The sequence below is a fragment of the Indicator indicator genome, chromosome 13 (genome assembly GCF_027791375.1).
Source record: "Indicator indicator isolate 239-I01 chromosome 13, UM_Iind_1.1, whole genome shotgun sequence".
Taxonomy (NCBI): domain Eukaryota; kingdom Metazoa; phylum Chordata; class Aves; order Piciformes; family Indicatoridae; genus Indicator; species Indicator indicator.
The window spans coordinates 1,664,329-1,677,126 of NC_072022.1; the positions used below are offsets into that span (position 1 = coordinate 1,664,329).

Below are 12,798 nucleotides of genomic sequence, written 5' to 3' on the forward strand. Positions count from 1 at the left end.
GGCATTACTTTAACAGCGTCACTGCTGGGGCAGCCTTCCCTTCGTTTACACAGGGAGGCAGACAGCATCATCACTAATTTCAGCAGAACCATTTGCAAAACATGATAACATTTCTGGCCATGCTTGGTTTAGGTCACCTTGCCTCTATATTTCCCATAAAAAACATGGGGTTTGCTGTAATCTGAAGACTGGTACATAAACTGCCACTCACCAAAACATACACCAGGAAGATTGGGTCTTCTCATGTTTATCTCTTTTAAATGGTATTCACTCTGAGCCCAAACTAGAAATTAGGTTGCTATCTCTGTCTTGAGATAGCTACATTGTCTTGAAGAGAAGAAAAAGAGACCATTTGCAGAAAGAGCTTGCTAACAGTTAGACTTGATGATCTCATAGATCTCTTCCAACCAAAACAATTCCATGTTTAGAGAAAGTAAGAAACTTCCATGGCTAGAGACACAAATAAAGTAGTATTTTAAGGAGAAATGTAACTTAGAAGGAAACTTGTATGAACTCATAATAAAAATGGACAAAACATACACTTTTTTTGCAATAACGTAAACATCTCACTGGATAATGCATTGCAGAAGCATCACTATTTGCACTGGAGATTGGATACTGGAGCTGAACAATATCTAATAGCAATACAGCTAAAGCAAATCTGAAAATAAACTCCCTTTACAAAGTTCCACTTCTAAAACAAACCTGTGACAATTAGTTCACATTGTTGAGCAATTCCAGCATCACAGCTCAAGCATATTCATAACAGGATTAAGCAAGGCTATCAGATTTCTAACTGATATTTTAGAGTAATAAATACAATATTCAAAGTGTAACTTTAGATTACAGAAGATTTGACTTCAATTTTGAGAACAAACATGCAAACATGTCGGTGTGAGCTGAAATTCCCCCCCCACCAACAATAACCAGGCTAGCTCAGTCTGGAAGCAAATGAAGGCTGTATTTACAAGCAGAGTCTAAAATCTACGATGAAATGCAATGAATATATACAAATATGCAAAATTCACAACATTCACAAATATATACAATCAACAGAAAAGCACAACCGATCTCCCTTTGCTTCCCCCCAAGGGGACCCTCCCAAAGGGGCCTCTCTCTCTCCCAGGAGCTTCCCCCCAGACCCCCCTGGACAGAGAAGCAGAGTTAGTTAAACAGAAAGTTGTTAACTTAGCTGCCAAGGTCAGTACGTGTTATCTTCAGCCAGAGGAGAAGAAGAAACAGCAGCCAGACAGCCCAGCAACTGCCCCCACTGCAGAACGCAGAATGTGCAGAGTGCCTACTTTGTTTTGGGTAATAGTTCTTAAACATTTCTATCTATCCAATGGAAGTGTTTAGAACAATCGTTATTTTGCTTTCTTACACCCAATAGTGACTTATTTACATTCTTTCACTTTCTCTGTTCTGAACTTTGCAAGGAAAATTTAAAAAGACAGTTTCAAACCATCACACAGGATACATGAGGAATCGGTGGAAACACAATCAGAACATACTAACATGCTTTCTTTTTTTTTTTTCCCCTTCCCCCTTAAAACTATCCGATTTGCCACGGCATTTTTATGAATCAAAGCAGGAAGAAAAAGCCCAGGTATGTCAGGATGAGAACAAATTGTAACACAGCTGTGGACTGCTGATGCTTGGTCTTAGCATTAAAAGCTACTGAAAATGAAGTACGCCAGCACCTTCTTGTCTTTTAGGTCAATGGTAACTGGATTCCCTGCTAAATAAGCAAACTAGACTAGAGTGCAAGGGAGGAAAGCCCCTGTTATCTGTAAGGCGAATGAGTGCCTTAGATTGCCTGAGGAATCTCTACCACTGGAGGTCTTAATAGGTCAGAAATATACAGAAGTGTAGGAACTTGAGAAGGTCTTTCTGGCTTCATACTTTCATAAGGAACTGTTTGCTACTTATCTGAGATAATGAGATGATCCTCTGCATGGTTACAATTATGTTATGCAAATGAAAAAATGTAACTATTTGACATTCACCCCAAAAGACAAAGATCATTTATCATTACAGCTGAAGTCATACTCCAAAACCTGAAATGTCCTTCCTCTGAAGAGCAACACTCACCTAACTAGAAGTTCTACTCTTCCTAGTAACAAACACTGCCCTATCTGAAAAGAAAAGAAAGAAGCCAGGTAGGAATTTAATAAGAGTGTAGTAACATAAAAGAGAAATTCAGTTGGAGAAGGGAGAAAGAAGGAGGAGGACCGGGATTGGGGAAAAAAAAGGGTATCTTGGAAAGATACTTCATGAAGAGACCACCAGGAAGGGGCAAAAGGTAGCTGGGAAAAAAAACGAAACAAAACAATTAACCTAGTGGCATATTCTAGTGATAATGTGTTGGAGAAAAGGTTGAGAATTAAAATTTCAGCAAATTAAAGGACAAGAAATGCACTCAACTCCAGGAAGGGGGGCACATGTGGAAGAAGACAAAAAAAAAAAAACCCAAAACCAATCTCATTCCTGAAATAGGAACTAAAACTGCTGTTTCCTGTTAAATTATCTCAAAAGCTAAGATTGCTTCTTCACAGCATTAGCTGCTAAATTACTACTGCTGCATCCTCTGATTGCATGTCTGTAAGGAAAATTCTTCCTGAAGTTTAGCAATACTGGGTTTTCGAGCATATTATTTTCATTGAGATCCCCAGACTAATGTATGATATAAATGCAATATAAACTAAACAGGTTTAGATAAATAAAAGAACACATTCCTTTAAAAAATTCATTGAAAACTATTTGTGGGGAAAACCCAGAGAGTCTGATGAGAGATAATGTATTTCTCCTAGCAGTTACCAATTCTGCAATTTTGACTTACATTTATTCATGGTAAAAAGGCCTCTGACGCGAAGAGTCCATATTTATAGTTAGCATTTCTGATAGGTTATAGAAAGATCAACATGAATAAAACCAAACTGGGAACAGTAGTAAAGGGGAAAGAGGTTGTGCTTAGCTCCATAGCTCCAAAGATTTTATTTTAGTTTACAAACATCATCCTTATTTCACATCAGACACATGCAACCTAATATCTGAAGGGGATCAAGGGGTAAGTTGTGATCTTCTTTAAGGCCAAGAGCAAAAGTTTCAAACTGGCCTTGCATCCTAAACCTTCTGTACTTCCATCAGCAAATGGCATGGGATGTGCCCTGAGCCCCCTCCTTCCTCCCTCCATCCACCACACCTATGGCACAAAGCTTCTCCCCAGTAAACTGTGGTGGCACAGGCAGCCTCAGAAGCTAAGCCTCAGAAAGAACCAAAGGGATCACCCTTCCCACAGGCAACTTGAAGTGGAAAGGGAGTGCAGGATTCAAACACGAATTCCTGTTCCCAGGCCTCTATGCAGGAGCAGATACAGCTCCCTGAACTGAACCAATATTCTCCAAACATCCTCAGTTTTATGCTTGCATGAGCTCACTGCAGGTACAGTGAACAGGCTGCTGGCATGTAAAAACAGGACCCCAGGACTCCCATTTGGGTGTTTGCTTTGATCCACCTATTCACTCATGGTAGCTAAGTTTGAAGCACATACTTGGAATAATACTTTTATTTCACTGGGAGATGTAAATAGTCACAAATGTTAAAAAACAGGCTATATGCTTCAGGGCATTGCTCAGTTACATCTCAGAAAGCCCAAAGACCCTTGTTGGTAAGTACCAAACACTCCAAGAAGGGTCTGTAGGTTAAAACATGAACTAGTACACTCTCTCTGTGAAGAACTTTCTCCTCACCTCCAGTCTAAACCTCCCCTGGCGCAGCTTGAGACTGTGTCCTCTTGTTCTGGTGCTGGTTGCCTGGGAGAAGAGACCAAACCCCTCCTGGCTACAACCTCCCTTCAGGTAGTTGTAGACAGCAATGAGGTCTCCCCTGAGCCTTCTCTTCTCCAGGCTAAACAGTCCCAGCTCCCTCAGCCTCTCCTCATAGGGCTTGTGCTCAAGGCCTCTCCACGCCTCGTTGCCCTTCTCTGGACATGCTCCAGCAATTCAACATCTTTCCTAAACTGAGGGGCCCAGAACTGGACACAGTACTCAAGGTGTGGCCTAACCAGTGCTGTGTACAGGGGTACAATGACCTCCCTGCTCCTGCTGGCCACACTATTCCTGATGCAGGCCAGGATGCCATTGGCTCTCTTGGCCACCTGGGCACACTGCTGGCTCATGTTCAGCCACTGTCAACCAGTACCCCCAGGTCCCTTTCCACCTGGCTGCTCTCCAGCCACTCTGACCCCAGCCTGTAGCTCTGCATGGGGTTGTTGTGGCCAAAGTGCAGCACCTGGCACTTGGATTTGTTGAATGCCATCCTGTTGGACTCTGCCCATCTGTCCAGCCTGTCAAGGTCCCTCTGCAGAGCCCTTCTACCTTCTAACAGATCAACACCTGCTCCCAGCTTGGTGTCATCTGCAAATTTACTGATGATGGACTCAATCCCCTCATCCAGATCATCAATAAAGATATTGAACAGGATGGGGCCCAGCACTAATCCCTGGGGGACACCACCAGTGACAGGCTGCCAGCTGGATGTGGCACCATTCACCACCACTCTCCGGGCTCGGCCCTCCAGCCAGTTCCTAACCCAGAGCACAGTGCTGCTGTCCAAGCTGTGTCACTGTGAGGGTGACAGAGCACTGGAACAGCCTGCCCATAGAGGTTGTGGAATTTCCTTCTACAAAGGCATTCAAAACCCACCTGGATGCATTCCTGTGTGACCCACGCCAGGTGCTCCTGCTCTGGCAGAGGGGTTGGACTAGGCGATCTTTTGAGGTCCCTTCCAACCCCTACGGTTCTGCAATTCTGTGAAATGCACAACAGTTAAGAGTTTAAACAAGAGTTTTCTAAGTTGTAGCTTTCTTTGAAGTTGTCACCATCACATGGAGACAGTGTCTCTGTTAGGACGTATTCCAAAATGTATCCCACCCAGATGCTTCTCTCCAAAGCAGGAGCTGTAGCAGCCAGCACTGCACTTTCAGCAAGAATGCATGTTACAGAATGTAGAACTTAGAAAGCACTACCAGCAGGCATTTTTAGGGATGGCCAGAATGTCAGTGCTGATGCACACTGCAGACGTTTCTTCATGACACTAGTTAGAGTATTCTGTGCTGATGTGTGGGTGCCAGATGGCTCCCTAAGACCTACAGAAGTCTACAAACACTCTAACCAGCACTCAGTGCTTCATTTCAATCAATGGCACACAAGGATGGCTGAGGAAAAAAAGGGGGGGAATAAATAAAAGCTTTCTGCAATCTCCTCCTGCCTTCTAAATTTTGTACCTATGACCTGCACTATGAAATTCTGTGTCTATGGATCACGTATTATCATAGAATGGCTTGAGCTGGAAGGGACCTCTAAAGGTCCAACTTTCCTGCAGTGAGCAGGGACACCTTCAACTACAGCAGGCTGCTCAGAGCCCCATCTAACTTCACCTCGAATGTTTCTAGGTATGGAGCTTCTACCACCTCTCTGGGCAACCTAAGCCAGCATTTCACCACCCTCAGCATAAAAAAAAAAAAAAAAAAAAAAGTCTTCCTTCTATCTAGTCTGAATCTCCTCTTAGTTTAAAACTGTCACCCCTTTTCCAGTCACAACAGGCCCTGCTAAAAAGTCCGTCTCCATCTTTCTTACAGTTCCTTTTTAAGTACTGAAAGGCCACAATAAAGTCTCCCTGGAGCCTTTTCTTCTCTCAAGTTGTCCTCACAGCAGAGGGGTTGCAGCCTTTGGATCATTTTTGTGACCTCCTCTTGACCCACTCCAACAGGTACATGTGTTTCCTGTGCTCAGGACTCCAGGGCTGGAAACAGGACTCCAGGTGATTATTATATACAGAATACAGATCATCTGCTTTGGTCTTCCGCATTGGTTCAGAATAGGGCAGTCGGACCTATACTGCATGCTTATTAAAAGTGTTTTGACTTCCAGAAGTACTCTGATTGTTCTCTGTCAGATCAAAATAAATCACTGTGTTCAACTCACCTACTCAATGACCAGGTTTTCCACTATGGCACTGTTATACTGTCCTTGCACCGCTTTGTTTAAACACACAGGGACTCACGTATCAGTCATGATCTGCAATGTATATCTATACAGAAGTGGTTTTGCTGTTTCTCTGTCCAGCCTATAAACAGTCTCCAGGACTCCTCACCAGAAAACTCATACAAATTGCTTAGCTCTTTTTAAGCATGCAACATACCCTGATGAAAAGAGCATCTGAAAACATTCTGTGAAAATCAACATATACTGCATTTACATTATTTGGTGCCTGTAATAGTTTCAGTAGGCAATGAGTCAGAAGTCTGGTGCAAAATTCTGTAAAACTCAGGCACTAGGCAAACATCAGTGTGGCAAATGCTGATAGCATTTAACCCAAGAACTTTGTCCTGGAAAGAACTCAATGTGATTCCGATAAGCATTCTTCATCCTGTTCCCTGCCTTCCCTCCCAAACCCTAACAAGTATTTGCAACTCTTGAGTCTCTCAAACGAGTGAAAAACTGTCTTGGGAAAGTCACAGCACATGATCATGTGATCCTCAAAGTATTACAGAGCTCAAAGCTCTGGGCATCAGATGCAGCTAGAAGAACTACAATTGATTGTAATTACAGCGTTATCGTACGAGCACTATCCAGAGGGGGCACAGGTTCTGCTGACCCACAGCCTTATCATTCTCTGATTCTGCCATCTACGCAGTAATTGACATACTACAAAGCCTGCATGGCCTCTATACCACTATGACATATGTTAAAGTTCACTGCAGCTGCACAAGCCCATCACTTCACCCTTTCACTCTTCCACTCCTGCAAGCCTTTCACTCTTTGCCAGGCAACTGAAATGCATAGGCCTTCAAAGTATTCAGAGGTCTTCCTTTTAAACAGCAAGCATTGAAAACACTAGAAATCCCTGTGGTCAGGGTCTTCATTTGCGCTGTAAGACACCACACAAACAACCACTTCAAGCTGTGGTATGCATTCTGAGCAGGAACCATCAATCACTAAATAGCAACTTACAAGTCACTGTTTGACAGCACAGTTCTCAGAACAGCAAAGTCGCCATTATCAGATTTACTAAAAGCTGCAATCAGCAGTGTGAGACATTTCCAGGGAAGAACCACAACAACAAAGGAGAATTTGTAAGGTTAAAAAGCAGGCAAACAATAACAACAAAACCTCTCCACACAAGTATGTTGAAATATTTTTGAAGGCACACAAGCATCTCACTGTTCAAGATCTACTCCAATTTTCACATTGAAAGAACAGTTGTAAAACCCTGTGAAATATCAAGTGCTGCGGGAGTTGAACATGAAGGCTGCCACGACCAGACTTGCACTGCTGCACAAAGACTGGCTGGACAGAAACACTTTGAGCAGAAAAGATAAGGTGTGTTTGCTTCAGAGTACCAGCTAAACCAGCTACTTTGGTTTCTTGAATGCTGCTTTTGTTGCAGGACAGTAATGGATCAGTGAACATGTGATAACAAATGATGTGATTCCAGGATGTCAAACTGCCCCACGGCAAAGTGGCTTTAAACTTCCTCTTCACATGATCAGATGAACACATAGGCCTACATAGAAGTTTAGTTTACAAGTTTACTTTCAGTCTTGATTTAGTGCTCAAAATAAAAATTACTACTATGACTTTCTCTGGGATAGTTTAGGAACCTATCCTGCCTCTTCCAGAAAAGTTATCCCACGAGAAACCGGATGGGAATTTTTTTCTCTGCCATCTCACAGGCCACAGCTATCCTTCTCTACTTAGCCCCTTTTCTTTTGTAATTTCTACCACACTCATTCACATCCTCCTCCTGTGTTTTCATCCTTCCAGAGCTCCCTTGAGTAGCCCTGTGAAGGCTACATAAGGAATGCAGAGCACTTCTTTGTGTGGATGTGGTGGACCAAGCCAAGCCGTACTTTTCTTAGATTGGCAGATATTCCCAGTATTATAAAAACTGCTTTTGCACACAAATATTCATTTTGTAGAAGGATCTCTCCCCTACCACCCTCCAAAAAAACAAAACAAAAAAAGCTGTCAGCACAGCACTCTCTGCAGTGTCTGAGTAATTTCAAAATACTTAACAGTCCTCCTGTATTTCTCCCGTATGAAAGTACTCAGGAAGCTGCCATTTAGCATCTGGCTGTAATAACCTACAAGGCTTCTGTGGATAAAGATTTTTTTTCCCCCCGTGCTTATTACAGATGTTTATGAGGAGATAATCCTCAACAGGTTCAAAGTATTTAATTATGTTTCTACTTTGTATGTCAGACATCAGGCTAATGAGCAGAGAATTAATTTTTCACAGAAAAAAAATTAGACCACCCTGTCCTAATTAAAAAGTATGGTAAATTCCTTTAGAAATCACCACTTGAAAGGCACGTGTTGCACACTGGCCATTATTCTCTTTATACCAGACTAAGTTGAGGAATGACTAAATGCACACCGTGCTGCATTTAGGGACCTGGCAGAGCACACATCTTTCCAAACACTGGACAAGACCCAGTTCTGCAACTCATCTTCTGGTGGGCTACTACTACAAGGTCACAGCAGCAATATGCTGCTCCTTACTATATTATGATTTAATTTGATCTGACCCCTCTGGTTCAAAAATAGTACTGCTTATCCCAAACCCCACATTTCTGGAGATGAAAGTACCCTATGAGAGCACCTTCTGAAGTGAACAAGGAACAGAGCTCCCATTCACAGAAACTGCTGAAAACAGTATTTGACCCGAGCTCCCAAATTCCTGGGGATCCACAGCTGCTCCTGAGGGTCTTGGAAAGGCAAGTATGGAAAGAAAGCCTACTGGCCTGGATTCAAGTATGTTTATGCACACCATCTACAAGTTCCCATTACTACAGGAAATCTTACAAGATCCACAAATCCTATTTGAAAACCATAGATTTAAAACACATCCTCCAATAAACAACGGATTTACTGTTAAATAAATCCAGGAAGTTGCTCAAGATCTTTCCTTAGCCTATTCACTTTCTATGGATACAGATTTCTTGCCACTCTACTTGCCACAGATTCCTTGTCACAATATTGACAAAAGGCAAGATATTTTGATACAGTCCATACCACCAGACACACAACAGTTGTGGACACAAACTATGGGATGCAATCCATTCACTGTGGACAGCCCACTCCCCCTCAGCACACACTACTCACAGAATCACATGGCAAATCTACAAAGAAAAACATGCTGCAAAGTCGGAAGTGTAATGAAGTAGAGTTAACACTTACGGTCAAGTCCGTTGATGTATCTCATTGTAATTTCACAGTGCCCCCAAACTGCACTGACTATGGGGTAAAGTTTTTTCCCTTTTAGTCCTCTGAAGGCCACTCCAAGATATTGTCCATCTACCATGAAGCTAAGCGTCCCTTCGTCCATATCCAAAACCACCAGTAAGGAGTCTGGGAGTACAAAAGACTCGTCCGGTTCCAAAAATACAGGATACGTGATCCCAGGCTGGTTTTTACAGTTGTGGTAGAGTTTGTTGCGTCCCAGATCCCAGCCCCACGATTCACTATTGCTACCAACCAATGACGTGTATCCCACCGAGTGCAGCGGAGCTTCAGCCGTGGAGACACCCACCACCGCGTGAGTTCCCCGTTGTCTCGTGGGCCAGTGGATTTGCCAGACGTGGAGGCCTCTCGTGTAGCCAACTTTGCCCCGGATGCAGTCCGTGCTTTGGGCAACTGGGTGTCTATGAAAAGTCAGTTTATCATCTTCCTTTACAAATATATTTAAGGAACGATCCTCATTGTTCCAAGCGTGTTTATACTGGACCTCCAGCTTGGCAGGGGGCATATCCAACAGCATGTCCAGTCGCGCCGGCTTGCAAAAATCTGGGCCTCTCAGCTCTCGTTTAACAGGTCTGTACGGGGGCTCCCTCACATCCACAGACTTTATGCTCCCTGAGATTTTCTGGCCCATTGCTTGGCTGCAGATTTACAAAGGAGAAGGAAAAGTTGACTTTGGCCCAATGTTACCTCATGAAAGCGCTTTTACACTGAGCCAGTGACCTGACAAGCTGACTGGAGTTACTTCTCCTGTTTGGAACTTTTTAGCAGCAATGTTTTCAGAGAAAAAACACTCCTGAAATAAAGTAGAAAGTTTCCAGTTAAAGAAAGCCAACAGAAACCCCACAGCATATTATTAAAGAACTTCTTCTCATCCCCAGTAGTTATTTTACACACCAAAGTTGACAGTTCACCACTTTTTGTCCCATGTCCTACAGCACTGACCAGCCTGCCAGCAGGATACAGAGCCCACCAGCATGCAGAGAGCAGACAGTCATTTCCTCTAATTCATAATGGGATGGAGACATTCCCCACCTTCTGCCCTTCCACCTATTCTGTCTGGCCAAGTTCACAGTCACGCTGAAGAAGCCCTACACCATTCCCCAGCAACAGCAATAAACTTTATGTTCACTGGTAGCTTCACTTTCACTTAGTCTTAGAAAAAAGCAGTGTTAGAAGCTCCTGTTATTTCTAGCTGTTCTCTCCCCTGAGCCCTGGCAACACAGGGCTTCAGCTTCTGTGTTACTAAAGCAAATGAAGCCAAAACCAAATGATTTTACTTACCCTATATCCTTAATTTTTTTTTTATTAAATAAATAATAATTTAGAAACATCATCAAGCTTTAGCTGTTTTATAAAGGAGATTGGGAGGAAAAACAATATGAAACAAAACAACAACAATAATAAAAAAAACAGAGGGAAAGGGGAATGAAGGAAGAGGAGCCATGGAAGGGCAAATGGAAAATGGTACCTTCAGTTCTTTGGCAGACTTTTCTAACGGGCAGCACACTATTCCATATTTTCCATATTTCAGTATTAGGCTGATGAGAAGGATGAACACAGTAAGATACATGAAGGAGAATACACTATTACGAAATACATGATTTCTGTGGTTGGCCATTGGAATGGGCTGCCCAGGGAGGTGGTGGAGTCACCATCCCTGGAGGTGTTCAAGAGGGGACTGGACGTGGCACTTGGTGCCATGGTTTAGATAGTCATGAGGTTTAAGGTGACAGGTTGGACTCGATCTTTGAGGTCTCTTCCAACCTTCTTGATTCTATGATTCTGTGCTTCCATGGCCAAATGTGGCCATTTAGCTGGTAGTCAAAAAACACCCAGGAAAGATTCTTTCTGGCCTAGATAAGTTACATTCATTCACATTTTTGAGCTCAGGTAGAGTGCAAAGGGAAACCAAGAACCTTTAAAAGTACTAAAGGAATAAAAATGAAGACAAAGTCTTGTAAACTCAAATAGCTGATTGACACAAGATCAAATAAAGTATCTGCACCAGCAGATGTACTTCTGTCTTCTAGCAGAGTAAGTGCCGAGCCCAGGAACGTCCAAATATAGCTGAGTAGACCCACGCTGTTTATTTACTGACAGAGTGATGAAGCATTTCAGAAGAAGCAAAAACCACCAGTCTAGGTGACAGCTGGTCTTCATGAAGTACAAGACAGGGGCATCAGTGTCTTGCAAAACACATCCTGCATGACTTGACTTGGTGACAAGTCCATATTCATCCTTTTAAAGAACTCCTACCCTCTTCACAAAGATCATGTCTGAAAGAGGGCAAAACAGAAGGAAGTAAAATTGAAGTCTAGGAAAAGGAACATCTGTTAAATTTACCACCTGACCATGTTTTAGAAGTGAATTAATTCTTTGCATTATTTACAATGCCAAATACTGTATAAAGCATTTCCTGCATGATTAAACACAGAAGCGAAACAATGTCTGTTATGTGAAAGTTTTCTTTCCAAAATAATAAAGTAAAAAAAATTGATTGTTCAAATCCATGTGTACAAAAATATTTTTTTCAGATGGCTAATCCCATATGGGTATACATATGAACTTCTGAACACAAAACTGCCACCTCTTTGCACCTGATTTTAATCTTTAAAAATCAAAACCAAACACAAGCCCCCAAAGGCCCTCGTGCCATGCTTGCAGATTGATCCTGAACACCACAAAGGAGCTCCCCACATAAGATCAGCTTAAATGATCTCTACTCCTCCTTTCCAGACCATGTAAAAGAAATCTGAAGGTTTAAACAGTAATTGCATTTCATTTCATGCAATTTCCATTCTTGCAGAAGCACTCACAGGTTGTTTCAAAGGTCAATGGCAAATCTGGCCCACTGAAATTTCAATGCTTTACTTCACACTAATAATCCTAGGAGAAAATTAAATGTAATGCTAATATACACACAAAGAAGCAAGAGGGAGCAAACACCAAGCTTCCCTAGGAGGATGTGTCCTTAGGGACTGCACAGTTCCTTTCAAGAAAGTGCTTGACTATTTGAGCTTGAGAGAAGGATTCGAAAAGGGAAAAGGTCAGATGGTCCAAGGGAACCTCAGTACTTTCTGTTGAGATTTAGCTCTATATGCCTTTGAAAATTTCCTCTTTAAAAGCACTAGGCAACTGCCACATTCCTGTCAGGGTGCTGATGGGAGAAGCTGGGGAAGTCCTTGGTGCATCCCCCTGTATCACTTCCTGATCACATGAGAAACTAAACTTGTCGCAGACATTTTCCTGGCACATCACAGATCACAAACACTGAAGTGACTTGCTTGGCAAGCCACAGACATTCCTCCTTATGTGTCCGAATCGCAACACAAATAGGCTGCTAACATATAGAACAGTAATTCTACTAGATATACTGGTAATTCAGAGGAACAAAACACATCATTGGAAGTACCTTGATACATGCACACAGTGCCTTTACTCCAGGATTTGTTCAGTAAGTACTTATGTTTGAAACCATAGCTTACAGCATTAT

At 42.5% G+C, this 12,798-nt stretch overlaps 1 protein-coding gene across 1 annotated transcript in view; it reads right to left on the minus strand.

Annotated features, from left to right (window-relative positions):
• Window positions 1-9,961, minus strand: part of SPSB4 (splA/ryanodine receptor domain and SOCS box containing 4) — a 64,462-nt gene extending 54,501 nt beyond the window's left edge. The window contains exon 1 of the mRNA XM_054386143.1: window positions 9,243-9,961. Within this exon, the coding sequence (XP_054242118.1) occupies window positions 9,243-9,936 (694 nt within the window). The 5' untranslated portion in view covers window positions 9,937-9,961. The remainder of the gene's footprint in view (window positions 1-9,242) is intronic.
• Window positions 9,962-12,798: the final 2,837 nt, after the last annotated feature.